Source organism: Pseudorasbora parva, chromosome 4 (assembly GCF_024679245.1).
Source record: "Pseudorasbora parva isolate DD20220531a chromosome 4, ASM2467924v1, whole genome shotgun sequence".
NCBI classification, from domain to species: domain Eukaryota; kingdom Metazoa; phylum Chordata; class Actinopteri; order Cypriniformes; family Gobionidae; genus Pseudorasbora; species Pseudorasbora parva.
Window position 1 is genome coordinate 16,768,149 of NC_090175.1, and position 22,881 is coordinate 16,791,029.

General features: G+C 38.2%; 1 protein-coding gene across 8 annotated transcripts in view; it reads left to right on the plus strand.

Annotated features, from left to right (window-relative positions):
• The window catches only part of grin2bb (glutamate receptor, ionotropic, N-methyl D-aspartate 2B, genome duplicate b), a 148,276-nt gene that overhangs the window by 73,941 nt on the left and 51,454 nt on the right, over positions 1-22,881 (plus strand). For all 8 annotated transcript variants that reach the window (XM_067441111.1, XM_067441112.1, XM_067441113.1 and 5 more), the window contains one exon: positions 19,464-19,607. In XM_067441111.1, coding sequence (XP_067297212.1) covers positions 19,464-19,607 — 144 coding nt within the window. The remainder of the gene's footprint in view (positions 1-19,463; positions 19,608-22,881) is intronic.

The following is a 22,881-nucleotide window of genomic DNA, read 5'->3' on the forward strand; positions in this document are numbered from 1 at the left end:
GCATGTGGGGGGTGAAGGCTGCCCCGTGTGTTACTGTAGCTCAAATTGCTCAAGAAGTCAATACTGGTTCTGATAGAAAGGTGTCAGAATACACAGTGCATCGCAGTTTGTTGTGTATCAGGCTGCATAGCTTCAGACCCTGACCCCTGTCCACCGCTAAAAGCAGCGAGCATCAGAACTAGACTGGGTAGCTCTGATCTGCCGGCGATTTGATTTCGCCAGGCAACTCAGTCTGGAAACCTGTATATTTATTTCTACTGCTTCTGTTACACTTTTGTGGGAACCAATCAAAGACTGGCTTATCCACCTGGTGCGCTATTGGCGGGTTTAACACGATGACAGATAGAGAAGCGATGGGTCTTTGCCTGTTGATCACGCCTCTTGTGGTCTGATTGGTTGAAGGACTATCCAATTGCGTACAGATTTATTTGAATAATGCCCGTATATCACACCTCTTGTGCAGTAGAAAATACAGAGCAGTCTCCCCAGACCAGTGTTCAATTTTAAATTGAGCTTGGTCTGGGGATAGCCAGACAACATCAGAACTAGACCACAGACCAATGGAAGAAGATGGCCTGGTTTTTAAACAGTGAGTACTTGAACATTTACAGATTGGCCTCATTAAGTTTCAGTGTAAGTGTCTCACTGTAACCCAGATTTATTTAGTTTTTAATTAAAGGAAGGGCAAGTTTGTGGTAATCAACATTATTTCATAGATGCTGTGTTGAGTAACTCAAAATTGATCATTCTTATTTTAAGGTAATATTGCAGAGTTTAATATATAGTATTTTTTATTTTTTGCACATAATTTTTAATTCATGGCCCTTGTGATCTGGTGCGAGGTTGAGAGATATGTTTTCTTTTACATCACGTGGATGGCTGGGTGAATGTACATTGCTTACCTGAGGAACACATGGCACCAGGATGCACTATGGGAAGAAGGCAAGCTGGCAGTGTGATGCTTTGGACAATGTTCTGCTGGGAAACCTTGGGTCCTGCCATCCATGTGGATGTTACTTTGACACGTACCACCTACCTAAGCATTGTTGCAGACCATGTACATCCTTTCATGGAAATGGTATTCCCTGATGGCTGTGGCCTCTTTCAGCAGGATAATGTGACCAACCACGAAGAAAAAATGGTTCAGGAATGGTTTGAGGAGCACAACAACAAATTTGAGGTTGTGACTTGGCCTCCAAATTCTTCATCCAATCGAGCATCTCTGGGATGTGCTGAACAAACAAGTCTGATCCATGACGGCCCCAACAAGTCCCCACCATGCAACGTGCAGGACTTAAAGGATCTGCTGCTTAAAGGATCATCTTGGGGCAAAATACCACAGCACACCTTCAGGGGTCTAGGGGAGTCCATGCCTCGACGGGTCAGGGCATTTTTGGCAGCAAAAGGGGGACCAACAAAATTTTAGTTCACATATATATATATATATATATATATATATATATATATATATATATATATATATATATATATATATATATATATATATATATATATATGGCTTTATCAAACATTTAAAAAAAACAATATCGGTCAACCTCTACTTAAAAAACATGTATTATTTGTGTTGTAAAAATGTTCTAACTTTTACAGCCATTTTAGAGTTTTAGGTATTAGGTAAAACTGGATATCATTTTAGTCAGAAAAGGTGAGTATACTTTTTTTAACAGTGAGTATTGAAACAGATTTGCTTAATTCAAATTAAGTGTGTTTCAGTGCAGCCCAGATTTAATTAAAGGAAGGGAAAGTTTGTGGTAATCAACATTATTTATATATATATATATATATATATATATATATATATATATATATATATATATATATATATATATATATATGTGTGTGTGTGTGTGCGTGTGTGCGTGTGTGTGTGTGTGTGTTGAGTAACTAAAAATCTTATTTTTATGAAATGTTTATTTATTTTTGTACATCATTTTTAATTCATGGCCCTCGTGGTCTTCTGGTGCGAGGGCGGGACAACCTATCACATGAGATCACAGCAGTAACAAACCACAGCCATCCAACTGTCTAATCAGTTCCCAATGGAATAATCCAGACCCATCCTACAGCCTGTCCAAGAAGCCGTTTCACTTGGATATACATCACAACAGGGAAGAAAAGATTATCACAACTTCTGTTTCACACTTAGGACACATTGGCTATTTGATGTTAATAATACCAAAGGGGTAACACTTTATTTCGATGGCCCACTTTAGATAATTTTGTAGACTAACTACAAGTAACATTGCAACTTCATGTCAATTTATTCTACTAACCTTGACCTAACAGTCTACCAGTCTATTAAAGGTGCACTATGCGACTTTCCTTCCACTTGAGGGCGCCTATTCAAAACAAATGCGTAGTTTGATGACGGCAAGTTTGAGCGCAGTATCTTGGGACATGTGGTCTTCCCCTCACAGCCGGTGGAAAATAGGACTCGGGCAGAAATCATGTTCATGGATGCGGTTATTAACGTTACTGTAGTGTAAAGCAGAGCAGGACCGAGTGTTGTGGAGCTGAGCACGGCCGCTGGAGCGATTGTTACACACACACGGCTCGCGAGTACCGGGACTTTTATTATGACGGGACGGGATACAGTTGCCGGGCGTGCGCACTAGTTCCGGTCATGAGTATAAGGTAAAGCAGCTCTGTTTATCATATTAGGTACATTTAAGTGTGTTTAAAATGATGTTATGACGTTACTCTGTGTGTTCGCTCGGCGCTGCTGTGACATGTTCACACTGCTAAGAGAAAAGCACTTAAGAATAAAACCGAGAACTCAGACGCTACGCTGAAACGTCCCGGGTCATTGGTTAAAATAGCAATTTTCTCACAATTTACAAATAGTTGGAAACATTTGGGATATTGTAAGAACTAAGTGTGTCTACAAAGTGGTCTAACGAAACCAAATTGTAAACCAAATGTAACCAAAATGGGCATTGGTTTAGAATACTGTACTTGCATTTGGTCTGGTTCCATTTTGGTATACCCATTTTTTAAGATCCAATCAATTTCAGTGAGGTTAACTCGGAAATCGTAATACGGAAGTAAAACAGGCTTTGAATAGCAATTCATTCTGGATAAAAAAAAAAAACATAAAATAAAAAACTCACAAAAAGAGTGATAACATTGATTTGAGCAGCTTCAGTATGCTGGAGATGTGTAAAGAGCTCTTTGTGATTAGAATATGCATTAAGCCTAATTTTAGAGAGCGAGGATTGATCTGTTTTGATTACGAATTCATTGGAAGAAAAAGAAGGATAAAAGATAAAAAAGAGACAGCATAAAAGAAACAGTAGTGAATCGAAGAACGGAAAAAAGGAATGTGAAATTGTGAATTTTCCCCCCTTACCCTGTCATTCCTTTAAACTTGGCTGTTAAAAGCTGGTGCATCGCATGCTGATAATGGTGTTTAAAGCTCAGACCGCACGCACATGCATGTGAGATTCATTATCTGTAGTGTTCAGATGTTAAACGGTGTTGGCCGATGCTTCGGAAGATAAAGAAGTGATTTTTGCCACTGTTGTGTGAGTTTGCGTATTTCCGCAGGTCTTTTTAATATGAAATGTTTAGAGCATGTGGTGTGTGTGTCTTAGGATGATGAAGTGTTTAGAGTCAGTGTGCGTGTTTGTGTGTGTCTTTGGAAGATGAAGTGTTTTTAGTCCCCCCTGTTATTACAGTCTATTTCAGTCTGACTGAGCCTCATACATCTATGTCACAGTAAGGGAGCGCAACTGTGTGTGTGTGTGTGTGTGTGTGTGTGTGTGTGTGTGTGTGTGTGTGTGTGTGTGTGTGTGTGTGTGTGTGTGTGTTTGCATGTGTATGGGGTGAGTGTTTCTCTGATGAGGTGAGTCATGTCTGTTTTCATTTTTATTGTGTGTGTGTGTGTGTGTGTGTGTGTGTGTGTGTGTGTGTGTGTGTGTGTGTGTGTGTGTGTGTGTGTGTGTGTGTGTGTGTGTGTGTGTGTGTCTGTGTGAGAGAGTTTGTTCCTTCCGGTTACAAATGTCTTTGTGTTAGTGTGTCTACAAGTGACTGTAGGTTTCTGTGCTGTTAGTGTATCTAAAATGACACTCCGCATATATTTATATGTCTAGAAAGCTGTGCAGTGCAGAATATAGGTTTGAATGCACTTCTTAAATGTGTTTATGTGCGCGTCCGTAATGTTTTTGTAATGTTTGGCTGATTTATGCAAATGTATCATGAATCTTGTGTGAGGACGTGGCACAGAACGTGGCTGAGACACGCTTTGCTTGTGGTGGAGCTTGAATAACCGTAGCGATTTGCATAAGCACGCTCGCATGTGTTCAAAGGCAGAGGTCAGGAACACTAGCCTAAGGGTTGTTTTAGTGCGGTAACGTGCGCTTAGACTCTGGGTAAGCTGGTGATTACCTCTCGGCCATTGTGCATGTGTTTTCACAGATGAAACAATCTTGCATAGCAAAGAAATACAATGCTTTGATTAAACCAGTCATCACCTGAGGACAAAACCAGAATGGAAATTCAAGAGTATTATCATTTTATACAAACCATCAAATTATTTTTGGTTCACAACCAACCCGTTACTTCCAAACCGGATGTCTCTGTGAAAAACGCAAATCGAGTATTTCAACCGTCAGTGTGGGATTTTGTCCGTATATTAGTGTTACCAACATGAATGAAGAGATTTGGCTTTCAATTATTCATACTTCATTTCCTTCTGCCCACATTAATAGTGAAATTCATGGCCTGAAAAGACCATGGGATATTAGAATTGTTAGTTGCGCAAACATTGCGCTTTAGTTATTAGTGCGACCGATAACTATAACGGACAACAAAGTCTTGGGTTTTAATACGGAAATAAATGGGTGGTAATTTAGAAATATTACACATACATTTAGAATAAAACATTAAATAGTTGAAAACTGGCCATGGGGAGGGAGAATTAAAGAGATTTAAGATTTTTTTTAATGAAGGAAAGGCGATGTATTCTCTTTTTCCGCCATGCCAAGCCTACTTAGTGAGCCAAGAGAAGCATAACTGCTGCCTCTTTATGAGATGCAGGAAGTCTCATTAAATTCAGCAGGAGTGACTCCTCTTGGTCCGCTGCAGATGCTCTCAGCAAACGGGGCTGAGACCTTACACTTCATTTAGACACAGAGGGCAAACTATAGATGTTAAACTCCATGAACGCCACAATGGTATTTTGGGAGGTGCAATTATAGTGAGGGAGACGAAACGTGCAGCAAAAACATCTCGTCTTGTCCTTGTACTAACTTTATTTGTGGCATACTAGTTTTGTCTCGGGTCAGGGGTGTTGTTCGTTTTAAGCTAGAATCAACTACATAAAAGGGGAAAAAGGTCTTTAGATTACATACACTACCATTCAAAAGCTTGCGGTCGGTATGATTTTTTTACTGTATATATGGACGTGTCTCTTTTGCTTACCGAGACTGAATTTATTTGATTAAAAAAAAGATTTAATATAATTAAAAATGTAATTTATTCGTGTGATGTCAAAGCTGAAGTTGTCTTAAGTGTCACATAGAAATCATTCTAATACTGATTTGCTGCTCAAGAAACAATTATTATTATTAACAAAGTGAACATTGTGTTTCATTTTTATGGAAACCGCGATTCTTCAGGATTCTTTGATGAATAGAAAGTTTAAAAGAACAGCATTTGAGAAATGAAATTAAGTCTTTTATAACCCTATACATGTTTTTACTGTCACTTTGGATCAATTTAATGTGTCCTTGCTGAATAAATGTATTAATTTCATTCTCTTACTGACCTCAAATGTTTGAATGAGTGTACTTAAACAAAATTAGCAAATTAAGGAAAATTAATTCAATCGGTCAAAAATTCATACCTCAACTGAAGTAAAAAGAAGAGATGTTGACTTTTGGCCACAATTGACACCATTATCAACATGTATTTATAAATAATAATAAGAACAACAGTTATTGAGCACTGTGGTGTACAAAACCTTGCTTAAAAAGACAGAATATTAACATTTTAGACTGCAATGCATGAGAAGGAGGTGAGTATCAAAACACTGATAAGTGATGGATTTCCAGTTATAAGCCTGGGTAAAAAGATTTTTAAAGTGGATTTAAATGCAGATTCTAAAGAAACTAATCTAGATAACTATTCCACATTATGTAAGAAATGTCTTAGGGCCAGATTTACTAAACAGGGCAAATTAGCCTGAGAGTGCAATTCCTAAAAAAAAAGCGGCAATGGGAGTGGAAAGTTTAGCGTGTGAGACTTTTCCATAATGACCAGCATAATCTACCAGTAAGTGTCTGGTTAAAGACGTGCTTTTTTGGGGGCGGTAAATAATGGGGCAAACTTTAGTAAATCACCTTGTGTGTTTTAAATATTCTCCTCCCATAAATTTTGCATCTGAAAGGGAAACTCCTACAAATGCATGTGGAATAAGCTCAGCCGCAAAAATAACCCTGTCCATGTCTTTTCAGTGCTAATTTGTTACTACGCGTCTGTAGTAAATCCTGAAAGTAGTTTTCTTTTTAACACCAAAAGAGGATTTGCGCAGTTTTTTCAATTGGGAATGAAGAGTTATGAAAGTCATGTGCTTTAGTCACTGTAACTATGGTTACAGGCAAAAATACAAAAGGCGATTGACTTTGGTTTTTTGTTCATATAAGCATTATTTGTTCCACTTCTTTGATATTGCATGAACAGGTCAATTTGAGAGATTTACTTCGCTAGTAAATATGTTAATGTCATTGGCAAACACTGATTGTGCGATGTATCTAATGTTTCAACAATTACCCACATCCTGATATTTTTTCTTTAGCATGGATATCTGCACAAAAATCAGCATCTGACGTTACAAACTCTTAATACACAATAACCTGCAAAATAGCATCTGAGCAAGGTGTTATTATTATGTATAATGTATTATTGATATTATATTGTTTCTTTACTCTCTTTAAAGTCTCAGTTTCAACCAGAAATGCATGGCATAATAAATAATTACGTATTTTGTATGTGGGCGAGGGAGTTGTAGTACACATGGTAGACGGTGTAAATGGCAGTTTTTGCATCATTCGTTGAACCAGTTTCAAATGTTCCTCCCTTCCTCTTAGACACAGAGAGGAGGAAAATCGCTTAGGTGTCCCTTCAGAACAATTGGTTTGTTCGGGAAGAGAAAGAAATGATGAGGGGTTTTGGAATAAGGTGGAGATGTGAGGGAGGGACATGTGTTATTGACTTTCCTGAAAAAAGATACGTAAAGGAGTAAAGCAAAGGAGAGAAAAGAGAAGATAAAGTCCAGGTTAAAAGACAGAGGGAAGAGGTAATAGACAACAGAGAGACAGGCTGACAGCACTGGTGACAAGACGGATAAGACACGATGCAGCCAAGACTGATACTGGAAGAGAAAGTTTCAACAATTAATGAGCCTGGTAGCACATCTCATTTTCTCTGGAAGAAAAACAGCAAGAATGAGGGATCAGAGAAGTGACGAGGGGGTGAAAGTCTTTGCTCTCATTTCCCTCAGAGGGGCCTTGAGGCAGGAAAAACTTGAAAAAGAGCAAAAAGGGGAAAGAAAATGAGGTCATTGTGTTTCTGACATAGAAACTTAGGCCATTGCCTTCGGCTAATACATGTGCATTTTCTTACTAAGTTATTAACTAGACAACAGTTTGCATGCTTGAGTAGTGTTTATGTTATTATGCTGATACAAAGACATTTGTTAACAAATAAGGCTATAAATATATATTTGGGCTGCACGATTAATCGCTAAAAAATCGCAATCTCAAGTTAAACACCCGCACAATCTTATTCCTAAATGACAGCAATTTGGCTGTCGTTATACACTTGACAAGTATGATTACAGCAAACATTCAAATCTGCGTTGGCACTGACGCTGATCCAGAGATAGCAATTGCCATCTATAAAATTTAACATAGTCTTTACCAACAAACCGTATAATTTCTGCTACAATAATTCAAATAATTACAAATATTTACAAATATTCAAATAAATTCAAATCATTTTTTATAGTTCAGATATAAACACTGATTTATGGTGGTAATCAAAATAGAGTAAATCACCTTTTGAAGGTAGATTAACACTAGAGGTCTGCATTCCCACGGGAACGGTGGGAACCGATCAGCATTTTTTGCGGTGCCGGAGTATATTTCCTAATCAAAGACAGTAGCGAACGGTTACTCTGGTGTACGTTGGACCGGTTGGGTGGTCTGACAAAAGTAATAAATGTTAAACGTTGTTGAGAGTATCATGAATAGACAAAAATAACAGATCTAAGTGTTGTATAGCCAGCATTTTATGTTTGTTATTCCAATCACTCTCTTTCTTTAGGGGAAATTTAAATCTGGAAACGTGGAATAAATTTAGCCGGATCAGTCGGGTCAGGAAGAAAATCATTCTAAGCATTAAGCGGGTGAACATTTTAGGTGGGTATGGAATAGAACCTAACGGGTCAACAACAAAAAAAGTGCCGCAATGATATTACGCAGTGCCTGAAAATAGCCCCCAGCATGCTCTCTGTGTAAGCTGGTTGTCACGTTGACAGAAGTTTGCCTATTTTCAGGCACTGCCTGATATCATTGCGCCACTGCACCCATGGAACAGCAGCAAAGTTCCTGGATTATTACGCAGGGTATAGTTCCACAACAAATCATGTTAATGTACTATTAGATTTACATTTTATTTTATGTCCTTATGTTTGTGACTAGTCTAACAGTCAGAGCTACAATTGGGACTGTTCCTGATTGCTGGCAGCCACTGAGAGGTCGTTGTTCGTCGTTTCGCCGTTTTCAACCGCTTCTCTAATGTTTACGTTTGAATTGCTGCGGTTGGTTTCTGGTTTGGAGGACATTTGATGTTTCTCGCCGCGGGTGCTCACTGGTGGTCTCCCTTGGGCTTGGGCTGCATGGTGGCTGAAGTTTGCACCGGGCTAGCGTCATCCGGGCTCTCGTCGTCGGCGTCCGGCATGATGTTGGGATGTTCCGCTTCTCGGCTGCGCCGCTGTTCCGTCCTGCATTGCGACCGTGGAGCGGCTTGGACATCTGCGCCGGCCCCGGTGTGTCCACAGAAGTGCCCGGAGGAATGTTCTGCCTCCTGCATGGTGCTGCAGCGATCCCCATCGTTTGAATCATCATGAAGAAGACCCATCATCTGGTCTTCAGCTGTCGTGCCTCGGCGATGTCATCGGGACACTGCCGCTGGGAGAAAACTGAAACATGGAGTGGACCACAGTGTGCTGCGGAGCTAACAGTGTGCTGCGGAGCTAACAGAGACTTCCACCATCAGCTGTTTTCTGTCCACCATCAGCTCTGTTTCTGTTCACCATCAGCTCTGTTTCTGTTCACCATCAGCTCTGTTTCTGTTCACCATCAGCTCTGTTTCTGTTCACCATCAGCTCTGTTTCTGTTCACCATCAGCTCTGTTTCTGTTCACCATCAGCTCTGTTTCTGTTCACCATCAGCTCTGTTTCTGTTCACCATCAGCTCTGTTTCTGTTCTGTTTTCTGTGTTGGTTGATTGTTTGTAGTATTCTATATTTTTACTTGTTATTCATTTTTTGTTGTTATCCCCCCCCCCCCCCCCCCCTTTGTTGCACTTTGAGATTCTTCGGAATGAAAAGTGCATTATAAATAAAATCTATTATTATTATTATTATTATTAGTTCCTAGCCATATCGGTCTTGAAAATCGCAACCTTTCACTTTCCATCAGTCTTAGTACACAGTGTAACTACTATACATATCACAACATGCAAGTTGGAACATGTTGGCATTATTTTATCATTTATTGAGCAGCAGGCTAGATGGAGCCGTTTACTTCCAGTGTTTTTGCTAAGCTAGGCTAGCGATGGGTGCGTCAGACAGAGTAATAGCACACATGGAGATGAGAATGGTATACCGTATATGTATGGACTTATCTAACTCTGGGGGATACGGTGAAAAAGCTAAAGCCCCAAAAAGTTGGTGTGTTCCTTTAAAAACACTGAGTAACAGTTAGAGAGCGCAGTTACTGGCACCTTAAGGCACCTAACCCCCAATCGCTCCTCGGGCACCACCTCCAGGTGTGTGCGTCCACAGCAGCGCTGGTCCTAGACTTCTGGGAGCCCTGAGTACATTTTTGTCCTTGGGCCCCTGTCAGTGCTTTCATAAAAACCCTAAAATGACCCCCAACACCTTAATCTGTTCTTTCAGAGCAGAACAAACAGTGAGCAATAGGAAAAATACAACAGAAAAAAAAAGATATGAATGAAATGAACAATTTAGCCTACTACTAATAATAGCTTACTATAAATGAATTAAAAAAAATGAATCAAATGTAAAATGAAAGGGGGTAAAATTAAATGTAAAATTAAACTGAAACATTCAGTTTAAGTCAATCTTGAGTAGGCTACCTATAAAGTAGTATTGCATCTTTCATATCTCCGAAAAGTCTTTAGTTTTATTATATTTATAAAAGAAATATAGGCTGTAATGTTTTTTTCCGGAAAAAAACGAGCGCCTGGAGGCGTATCGAGTGGGCGGAGCTAAAGAATGACGAACACGCACAAAGTGGTGACGTCCTCAAGCGTGGAGAAGAAAATGCTACCCTAAATAAACCATGGCATCAGATTCAACTGATACATATATGATCCAGAATCAGATGAACTAAAATAAATTGAACAGGAGAAACAACAACAGCAGGACGTCCGTCTCTGTGGTATGTACTGTATTTAGTGGCCTGTCAACATTTGTGTGTGTTTCCTCCGTCAAAAACACACTTCTTTGGTAACAGTTGATTTCGTGAAGTCCTGTGACAGCAGTGACCGTGGAGATCCACTTTTGCGACATGACCGAAGCGTATGTTGTGATGCTTCCCGTCATTTCTGCGTTCAAATCGGGAAGTCGCTTGATGTCACCCATAGGAATAAAGTGGAGCGCGGCGCGATCATAGGGCTCATAAGTGTTCACTAATGACTGGATCTGCAGCTGAGAGTGTTTATGGGGGTCGTGCATTTCCTCTCTCGCTCTAGTCACGCGCGCGCACCCTTCCGGGAGAAGAGCCCGTACGGCCCATACAAGGACCTTCCGTTCTGTCGACGTCAAGCCGACCCATACTCGAAAAAAACTTGTGAGAAACCGGAAGGAGTATTTTTGACACAGAAATACTCCATCAAACATCCAACATTAGTTTTTGAAACTTTGTCTATGTTTAGGATGGGAATCCAAGTCTTTAACAGTGTAAAAAGCTCAGTATGCATGAAACAGCATTTCACCCCCCCTTTAAAATAATAATAATAAAATAAATTAAAAATTACTTAGTCACTTCAAAGTAAATTAAATATACTTTGATTCTTAATAAAGTTACTATGTTAAATGACAGAAAGAGCAGTGGGTGTATTAGGCTGCTGTCACTTTAAAGGGTTAGTTCACCCAAAAATGAAATTTGTGTCATCAATGACTCACCCTAATGTCGTTCCACACCCGTAAGACCTCCGTTTATCTTCAGGACACAGTTTAAGATATTTTATATTTAGTCAGACAGTGTATCTAAGTGAATGCACACTATACTGTCCATGTCCAGAAAGGGAATAAAAACAATGCTTAAACAATGCTAAGAGAGCGCTACGAATGATCCAGACCTAATCTTACGAAAGTGTGACTTACATAAGATATACTTAGCGTACAAACGTTTCGGGAATCGTGCCATAGGGTTAAGAGAGTGCTTAAGGAATAGGTTAAGAACTACTTAGCGATAAGAACGTTTTGGGGAACCGGGCCTTGGATGTTATGTACAGTATGGGTGACAGGGCACTGGTTTAAAGGCAAGGAACTGAAAACGGCATCATGTTTTTTTAGATAATTGTTGAAATTATTTATGGAGGTGATTATGATGGTAAACTGTATTAGAGGAAACTGGCTTTACCAAACAGAGAGAGGTCCGCTCTTGCACTCTAGTCAAAAACTGTATATTAACGAAACACTATTGGCTGTTTCAAAAAAGGGGAGTAGCTAACAGCTAAAGCCGTTTCAGGGGAAATTACGTCAACACATTGAATAATGCGGCACGTTTCAAGGCACTTCAGTGGGCCTTTAAACATTTTTGGAAACATTTGGGATAATTTAAGTACACAAGTCAACAAAATATATAACATGGTTGCAGTGTTTTTTGGATATTTAAATTTTAATTGTGCCTTTAATTAAATAAGTGAAGTGTATATATATATATATATATATATATATATATATATATATAGTGAGTTTTACATGATGTCAAACGTAATCTACTGCAAAAATAGAATAAAAGATCATCCAATATTGACTGATACTGATGAATCAAAAAACAGTGCTAGCCAGCCTAGCATAGATCATAGCAAGATAGCAAAATGTTACAATCTCGATCATTGTTGTTTTAGTATCGTTGTGATGCTATTATATAGGCATCAGTATATCATGCACTGCCTACTTTTTTCCACTATTCCATAGAAATAGTTTGTTACTGCAATATTAAGTCACTGAATGAGGTTTTCTGTGAAGTCCATAGAAGAATCGATTTTACCAATAAGTTGTTTCAGCCCCAGTTCCTTACATATCAGTATGTACGTGACTAGCTTTTTAAACCACTATTTACTGTCGCTTTGACAGAGCGTAATCTCCATCAAAAGGCTTTACATTCAGCCGCTTACACAATGATTCGCCTTGTATGTGGGCTACAGTTCTCTGCTCAGGAGAAAAGCGGTGGCGTTCTGCCACATGCATTAGTATATTATCAATATCCACTCTGGGTGTCATAGAACTGAATGCGAGGGGAGTTTTAGTGCTTTTTACGGTACTGTTTATCTCCATGATGTTGATTAACGCAGATGCACCGTGGGTTCACAGCACGATTGAGACAAGGTGTCTAGACGTCACTCACACCTATGGCTGAATCCGTTCTCGTCTTTATCCTCGAAATTCGAGGCCACAGGAAGAAAGAAGAGAGTGAAATATAAAGGGAGAGGAGATGCACAGGGAGAAAAATAGGAATTATCTCTGCTGGACGGAAATAGCCCTGTGTTTCAATCAAAGACAGGCTTTAAAAAAATTTGATTTAAGAGCGCCGAAGGGAGGGAGCCGTATAATGGGAATTAAGGTTGTTTCACGTTAATTATGCGTCATATGTGACATGTAATTAATTCAGTGTGTGTTTGATTAGAGATTGAGGGAGGCCCTTAAAAAAGATATGATGATCAAGCACAATGTGTTGACGGTCCAGAATAACATGAACATAATTATTTCTGTGAAGAAACAGAGCAGCATAATAAAGCAGGAGTGAATGGGTGATTGTGTGAAATTGGTCAAAAAGGGGATTTTAAGAATAACTTTCCTTTACAAAAAAAATAATAACTTTTTTTATGCGTTTCATGTGTTATGACTGTATTAGGTGAAAAAATGTTTTCTGTCATCTCATGCTAAATTAAATTGTTATTACTGGTAAATAATGACAGTATATCTTCAAAAACAGAAGAGTTTAACATTACAAGTATCGTGAACTAGGGGAGATAATATATTGGTCTTTAAAAACATGTTTCTAAAGATGAAAAAATATGCATATTTGCTTTTACAGATAGGAGAAGATGGAAACTTAAGACACATCCTCATGAAGAAAAAAAATACAGAAAAGGTTTTAAACCATTAACATACTGTATAAAAAGGTCAATAAAAAGTATGTATTTGCAAATACAGTAATAAATGCTAGGATCCTTTATTCATTGGTCAAGTGTTATTTTTTATTTTTTTTTGTTGTTGACGCAATTGGCAGCTGTATCATAGAATGCCTAAGCAGGATACAGGATCATAACACAGGATAAAATTGTGTGCCAGTGTAAGAGTGAAAGCAATAAATTACAAATAGTGTTGTTCTAAAAGGTAAGAACAAAAAAGTAAAACCCAGCACGACCTAAAGAATATAATGCATTATGTTGTTTAGTTGTGTTGGAGCTATAGCAGCATGGGAACTCGTGTGCTAAACGAACAGCTGGACATGCAGTGGAGCCTATTGATTGTTTATAGTGCAAATCGCCTGGGGAAATAAGGTGTTTTTAAATAAGAAATAAGATACAGAAAGAGTGAGAATGGTGTTACTTCTGCAACAGAATGGACTATATGTGTATGCGTGTGTTTTGGAGCTAGTGCTCTATAGAGAACATGATGTGCAGGTTCTACAGATTCAGTGTTTAGAGAGAAAGCTTTTGGTTTTCTAACACTCATTCATAAACAGACAGAACCCATCTGTTGGTTCTAGACCCCTCAGCCGTTTCTCAGACTGATATTAAAGTGCTCAGTTGATTTCACAGATCCAGCATAATTCACTAACACTATTAAAACATCAGCCATATCATGTGAAACACTCACAACAAAAGTGTAAGATTGAAAGGGGTGAATTGTGGCTGCCCACCACCGCTCTAATCCTTTGATGGCTCGGTTTGTTATGAGCAAGACTCTCTTTTTATTGTCACTTCACTCCCTCTGTGTCTCGTGCTTCCCCTCTCTCTTCCTCTCCTCTTTTTTTCCTCTTAAAACCCTTGCGTGACTTGTGAGTCATCACATCGCTTTCTACAGTGTGCAATCCAAGCTGTACTCTGTGTTACTGTATTACAGTGCTAACATCTATCTATCTATCTATCTATCTATCTATCTATCTATCTATCTATCTATCTATCTATCTATCTATCTATCTATCTATCTATCTATCTATCTATCTATCTATCTATCTATCTATCTAGATATTGTTCTATCATTCTGTTCATCCATCCATCAATCCATCCATCCTTCTATCTATCATTTTATCCATCTGTCTGCTTTTCTTTATGTCTTTCTATCTATCTGTCAGTAAAATGATAGATAGATAGATAGATAGATAGATAGATAGATAGATAGATAGATAGATAGATAGATAGATAGATAGATAGATAGATAGATAGATATTAATCTATCATTCTGTTGCTCTATCCATCCATTCATCATTCTATCCATCATTTTATCCATATATCTGCTTTTCTTTATTTCTCTCTATCTGTCTGTCTGTAGATAGATAGATAGATAGATAGATAGATAGATAGATAGATATGTTTCTATCATTCTGTTGATCAATCAATCCATCCATCCATCAATCCATCCATCCATCCATCCATCCATCCATCCATCCATCCATCCATCCATCCATCCATCCATCCATCCATCCATCCATCCATTCATTGTTCTATCAATCGTTCTATTCATCGATCTGAATTTCTGTCTGTCTGTCTATCTATCTATCTGTCTGTAAAAAAAATAGATAGATATTGTTCTGTCGTTCTGTTGATCCATCCATCCATCCATCCATCCATCCATCCATCCATCCATCCATCCATCCATCCACTCATCCATCCATCCATCGTTATATCTATCATTTTATCCATCTATCTGCTTTTCTGTCTGTATCTAGATAGATAGATAGATAGATAGATAGATAGATAGATAGATAGATAGATAGATAGATAGATAGATCCGTCCGTCCGTCCGTCCGTCTGTCTGTAAAATGATAGATAGAGAGATATATTGTTCAATCTGTCTTTCAAACATTATCATCTATCGATCTGTTAATCTATCTGCTGTTCTATCTATCGTTTGTTTGTTTGTTAGATTGTTCGATCATTTGATTTTTCTCTCCACTGTAACATAAAGTGTCCATCTATTATAAATGTGTTCACTTTTAGTCCACAGCTACTTTAATTTTATTTTGTAAAGTGGTTTGTACATAATTCAGACGGCTCTTTTCAATTATTCTGTTCATTTTTTTCCGCCCTTACTACTGTCTTTGATATTAAGTGTATCTGTTAGCTTTAATTCTGATAAATGTTTTATCTTCTACGATCAAGGTTGCGCTCTCTTTCTCTCTGTAGTTTGTAAGTCGGACAGCTCCGTGATCGCTGCTAGGCTTAACAAGCCAGCAGCAGTAGAGGCTGTTAATGCTGCGAGTGACCTTCTGGAGAGCGAGTCTCTGTCTCCCTCTCTGCGGCTCAGCACGAGCTCCATTTGGCTGTGTTCATGCCACTGGTGTTCTGAAGGGTGGAATCTAACTATCTTGTCAATACAGTTGTAGAGGAGTGGAGCTGTCTTTAGCGACGGAGGTAATGGTACATCAACTTTACCCAGAAGTCAACTTTACAAGTCAAATTAAGAATTCCGGACTCTCGGCTCTCCTTTTATCTCGCTGTCTTTCTCTCCTCCTTTTCATTTCTCTCTTTCTACATTCTTTCCCTGTGTCTGTTCTTTTTCTCATCTCATTTTTATTATTCAGACCCATCTCTGAGTCTGTGTAAAGAAATAGATTTTGGAGCGTTACTTGCTGGAAGGGCCTTTTTCTATTGTAGAAAATCACAGAAGGTGTTCTCTGGTTGAGTTTCAATTAGTACTGAATAGAGAAAAATGATTGCTCAAGATGCTTCTGATACGAAACTTTAATTGAATACATTTCTGAAAAAACCTTCCTAAAAATGTGTCATAGCATGGACCGACTATAGGCGTCTAATGGTGCGTCTTGTCAGAATGATTGTATTTATCAGTGAATGGGAAACTGTTGTTATGAGTGGTAAAGTTGTAATTATGAATGAGCGAAACCAGTGTAGGTTGATTACAGAATGAATGACTCTCATGAGCCGGTTCTTTTTATTAGAATTAGAATTAGAAACCAATCAGTGTAATCTGATTGCCAAAGGAGTTTATTTATTTTTGAGTAAAAAAAAAACCCTTAATGTCGGGTTACGGACTGGTTGTTCGGATGACAACATGCACTGTAGTTTGTGAGTGGTATTTTATGAAAATAGTTTTGTTTGTTTAAGTGTTGGTGTTTAATGTATAGTTAATGCCAGTTAGATTACTCTGTCTTTTGCACAATTATTTATTCGTTAGCAGTACTAAAATATATGCTATTTAAACCATTAAGGAATCTAAATCAGAACCAGAATTTAATTTTTTTTAAACATTTCTTTCCTAAGAACTGCTGTGGACTCTCTTTTCTTTGGCTTTCCGACTTAAGTGCCTCTTATTTCCAATCAATCTGACACTTGATCCATCATGGTAGATCAACTGATCACTTGAATTTAGATTCATGCTCTCCTAAACGGATCTGATTCTTTATTCTCTCCTCTCTCAATGACACGCTGTTCTGGTGAGGTATTGTCGATGGCAGGAGCTCAGCTGTTATCTCCTCCCAGCAGTCTAGAGTTAGTGGGGAACTTATTTTATGTCACTGGCTCTCATTCAAATATTAAAGATACTTTGCTTATAAACTGCCTCTGCAGGACACTAGTCTTCATTATTGAAGAGGAGGGGAGGAAAGTAGTGATGGGAGAGTAATGTAAGGTCTGGATTAGTTCCCTGCTGCTTGCGCAGGACTGTATTGAATATAGTGGATGACTAGGTTCGCCACTCCATTGTGCTAAACAGAGGAATGGAAGTCCGCTAATTCACTTGGATGTGGAGTGCATGTGTCTGTGATTGCTCTTTTTGAGATGAATAGACTCGGAATGGATGACTAGGAAGAGCGGAGCAAGGGAGATTGATGACAGGGAGGGGGTGAGGAGCAGAAGTGTAGAGCAGCGGATTAGGGAGGAATGATCCGGAAAACAAATCTGACACATGGTAGCCTATATATCATGCGTGCGTGTGTGTGTGTGCACGTGTGTGTGTGTGTGTGTGTGTGTGTGTGTGTTAAATGTACAGTTGAAGATTCTTCTTATAAACCAAATTTTATACTGGCATGCTGTTGAAAAGGTTTTTTATTTTATTTGTCATTACATTTAAAAATATAATAATGTGTGTGTGTATGTATGTATATATGTATGCATGTGTCTTCATTGCCACATGATCCTTCAGAAATCATTCTGATATGCTGATTTCATTATTATCTATGTTGGAATCAGTCGTGCTATTTAATATTTTTGTTGAAAATGTGAAAAAAGATCTGTAATTTCGGATAGAAATTATCTGTAATATTATAACTGTCACTTTTTATCAATTTAATGTGTCCTTTCTGAACAAAAGTATTAATTGTAACATAAATATGAATCCCTTCTGATGGGATCAATTCCAAATTTATTCCGGATCAAATCCAGAAAATTAATATTTGGGGCATGTAAATACATACAAGTCACACATAAAGCATAGACACATTACAGGCAAATCAAAACATTTAGTAAACCTCTACAAAACAAAAATATATAAACAACATTAAAACTACAGCTGTTAGATTAACAACCCAAGCCCCCCTCCCCACAGCCCCATCAATGCTGTTACCTCATTAAAGCCGAATCAAGGTAATGGATCAGTCCATCTCAGACCCCAGGGGAGTGGCTTTGATGTTGAGTATGGAGACCCGAAAGAGAGAGAGAGAGAGAGAGAGAGAGACACTGAGATTTCGCCATGCGGCATGACTAACATGGCAAACGCCCACGACAGACTTCATACATGAATACACACACAGAACAATACTTTACAGGCCTGCACAGGCCTATACATTAATGTGCATTCATTCATGTGCACCGTCATACATGTGTGCATAACTTTAATGTTTTGGCTTATTGGCCACTGACAGTTTGCACACACACACACGCATCTGTGTATGCATGTTAGATGTGAAGAGTTCATTGACATGCTCATTATAGAAATTTGGAATGTATTTATACAAATCATTTATTACCAGTGTTCTGCAGACGTTTCATTGGGACAGTCAAAGTGCCTGGGATGGAACATTTGTTTCAGTGAAGTGGTCATTTAGATATTAAGGGAGCAAAATGTGTCTCGGTCACATACTTTGATGCAGCAGATGTTAGATCTGGCGAACTGCGGTGCTGCTGGGGTCGGTTCATATTTCTATACTCGATCTATGCTTGATCCTTGTTTCCTTTATCCAAAAGTTATCTGGTTGTGTAGTGAAAAACAGATAGTCATGTCAAGTCACCTTTATTTATATCGCTCTTTATACAATACAGATCATTTCAAAGCAGCTTTACAGTGATAAACAGAAAAATGGTGAGGAATTATGCAAACAGACTCCAAAAAAGACAATAATGTAATTATTCAGTTGAAGCCAGTTCAGTGTTTATTCAGTTCAATAACCATGTAGAGTTCATCAGTTATGAAATGAGTTCAATTGAGCAGCTCTGCAGAAAAGTGATGTCATCATCCAGCTCACTTCAAGTCTCTTCCGATAGTGTCAGTGCAGTAAAATCAATAATAATACTGCTGATTAATATATATCAAGTGTCACTAACTAAGAAACGTACCTTTTCATTTGTCGGTTTCTCTTTGTAATGGGCTGGAGGCAAGAAGAATACAAGAAGAATTTGAGCTTGGTTAAATTCTTATATAACTAATGTACAGATAGCATATTATAATGTGATTCTCTTTGACTCTTCTGTGTTCTCATGCACGTGTTTCTTTATTTCTTGCAGGATGACCATTCCATGTTCTTCCAGTTTGGTCCCTCTATAGAGCAGCAAGCCTCTGTCATGCTTAACATAATGGAGGAATATGACTGGTACATATTCTCCATCGTCACCACCTACTATCCTGGATACCAGGACTTTGTCAATCGGGTGAGACATTTTTCAATTTTTTATATAATAGATTTTTAATATATATATATATATGGGATTTGTAACAGCAGCAGTTGTAACAGTTGGTAACAGCAATCATTAATCATTATTATTATTATATACATATATATATATATATATATATATATATATAGTTGCAAGAAAAAGTATGTGAACCGTTTGCAGAATCTGTGAGAATGTAAATATCAATTTTTAACTAAATAAAATAAAATGCGTTATTTTTTATTTAGTGCTATCCCGAAGAAGATCCTAAATAGCAGTAAAAGTTTTGGCCCGACTTTATAGGTGACCTTAACTACTATGTACTTACATCAAAAAATAAGTACAATGTACTTACTGTGTTCAAGTTGTACTGAAAAACACCTTTGCTGATATTGAAGTGCATGGGATACGGGTAAAGTTAGGGACAGGTGTGGTGATATGGGTCAGTTTAAGGGTAGGGTCAGACGTAAGGGAAGTGTCAACTGTAATTACAAATGTAACTACAGAAATTAATTACAGACGTAATTACATGCAGGTATTATTAAAAAAGTCAAATGTAAATCATGCATGTACACAATAAGGGCATTGTATCAAATGATTCATTAAAATGTTACTACATAGTAGTTAAGGCCACCTAATATAAAGTTGGTCCAAAGTTTTTAGCTTAAAGTTTTCTCTTAAAACCTATTCCCCAAGCTGTTGAGTGCAACCTATACTAAGAAATAGAGATAAGTATTTAATCATAGAAATATTGTAGAATGAGGTATCATGTTACCACATTCAAATAAGGTTTTAAAATAAGAATGTTGCCATATTTAAATAGAAATTTTAAAAAGTAGGCTAAGTGTCACTAATTAAATGTCTTCATCTCGAGAGATTACAAAAAAAGATGTTTTATAAATAAAGTTTGGGAGGAGCACTATCGAATCAGCTCGAGTATATACATCATACACAGCCGCCTCACCTTGTTACCTCGACAGCTTTCTGCATCCCGCTGTCAGCCGGGGGAGAACTCTGGGTTTGGGCTAAATTCTGAGCTGGGAGCACTCGATCCCCTCGGACAGCACGCCAAATAGGCTTATTTTGCTCTTTCACTCTGTCCGATCATTTGTAAGTGTGAACTCGTTAAACAACTGCCACAAGTATCAGACATTATTTCATTTTTATTCATTTATTTACTTATTTAATAAATATTATTATTGGCATTTTTGCCTTTTTATCATGATAGGACAGTGTGTAGAAGCTAAGTGGAAGAGAGAAAGGGGAAAAAGGTCTGCAACTGCCATAATTGTTTGTGATTTGGTCTTAGTGACTTAGGAGTCCTCTTGACTACTCCTCGCATTTCACAGATTTAGGAGCTAGTTTTAGCTCTAAAATGCTTTGCAAAATACTCTTAGAGCAAAAATGTAGGAGTCCTAATATTAGAACTGACACGATCATTATTTTTAAGAGTTTCTCCTAAATAGGTAAGTTTGGAGCTACTTTGAGCCTTAAAGGGTTAGTTCACCCAAAAATGAAATTTATGTCATTAATGACTCACCCTAATGTTGTTCCTCACACGTAAGACCTCCGTTCATCTTCAGAACACAGTTTAAGATATTTAATATTTAGTCCGACAGCGTATCTAAGTGTAGGCACACTACTTATAGCACAAGATGCGGATCGTGTGTCAAACTGCCAAACTGCTGAAATCACATGACATTGGCTGATTCATGGCCATTTGAATCTTTATTTGAGGTTTGAAAACAAACGTGGAAGAGAAGACACTGCTGAATAAAGTCGTAGTTTTTGTTATTTTTGAACCAAAATGTAGTTTCGATGCTTCAAGAGATTCTAACTAACTGATGTCACACATGGACTACTTTAAAGATGTTTGTATTCCCTTTCTGGACATGGACAGTATAGTGTGCATACACTTAGATACGCTGTCTGACTAAATATAAAATATCTTAAACTGTGTTCTGAAGATGAACGGAGGTCTTACGGGTGTGGAACGACATTAGGGGGAGTCATTAATGACATAACTAAATGAACTAACCCTTTAAAGGTCCCGTTCTTTGCGATTCCATCTTTCAAACTTTAGTTAGTGTGTAATGTTGCTGTTGGAGCATAAATAATACCTGTAAAATTATAAAGCTCAAAGTTCAATGCCAAGCGAGATATTTTATTTAACAGAAGTTCCCTTTCAAAGCCTACAGCGAACGGCCAGTTTGGACTACACCCCTGCACTTCCTTCAGGAATGACGTCACTAGAACCGTTTGTTGACTAACCCTCCGCCCACAAGAACACCCAAAATAGGGGGCGTGGTCTTGTTGCTCTCCCACGTATTCAGCGCTTGCCTCTCCCCGTTATGGTAAGAGGCGGGACCTTTCCAGTCAAAGTGCACAAAGCTGCTGTCCAATCACAACACGGGAAGCGCTGGCCCAATCAGAACTCGTTACGTGTTTGAAGAAGGGACTTCATAGAACAAGGAAATCATCAGGCCGTTTTTAGGACAGAGAAAACAGCGCTGTACAGATAAGTAAATTGTGTGAAAAATACTGTGTTTTTTTACACGCGAAACATGAACACTGTAAATAATCAAAGCTTCAAAAACACGCGAAGAACGGGACCTTTAAGATGTTTTGTGAATACGGCCCGTACGGCCCCAAAAAATCCCTCTGCACATTCTTCAGTTTTCCAGAATCTTTTACATATTCCCTCTCCAGCAGTGACTGTATGATCCTGAAATTCATCTTTTCGCACTGAGGACAACTGAGGAACTCAAACACAACTATTAAAAAAAGGTCAAACAATCACTGACGCATTAAAAACCGGGGGTGAAAACTTTTGAACAGGATGAAGATGTCCAAAAAATATATATTTTTCTTTTTTTTCCTCCATTTAGTACTGCCCTTCAGAAGCAACAGAAGATAATAACGTTTCCTAGAAGACAAATTAAGTACAAGTTACCTTGATCTTCACATTCAATAAGGTTTCAACCCCCAGCTTTTAATGCGTCAGTGAATGTTTGAACTTTTTTAATAGTTACGTTTGAGTCCCTCAGTTGTCCTCAGTGTTAAAAGATGGATCTCAGAATCATACAGTCACTGCTGGAAAAGGTTCAAATATGCAAAAGATGCTGGAAAACTGAAGAATGTGCAGGAGCTGGAGGATTTTCTGAAGATCATTGGGCAGTTTAACTGAACAGGACAAACAAGGGACTCATGAACATCATCACAAAAATCACAAAAACAGCCGTGGATCATCCTGGGAACGACACAGTGCTGA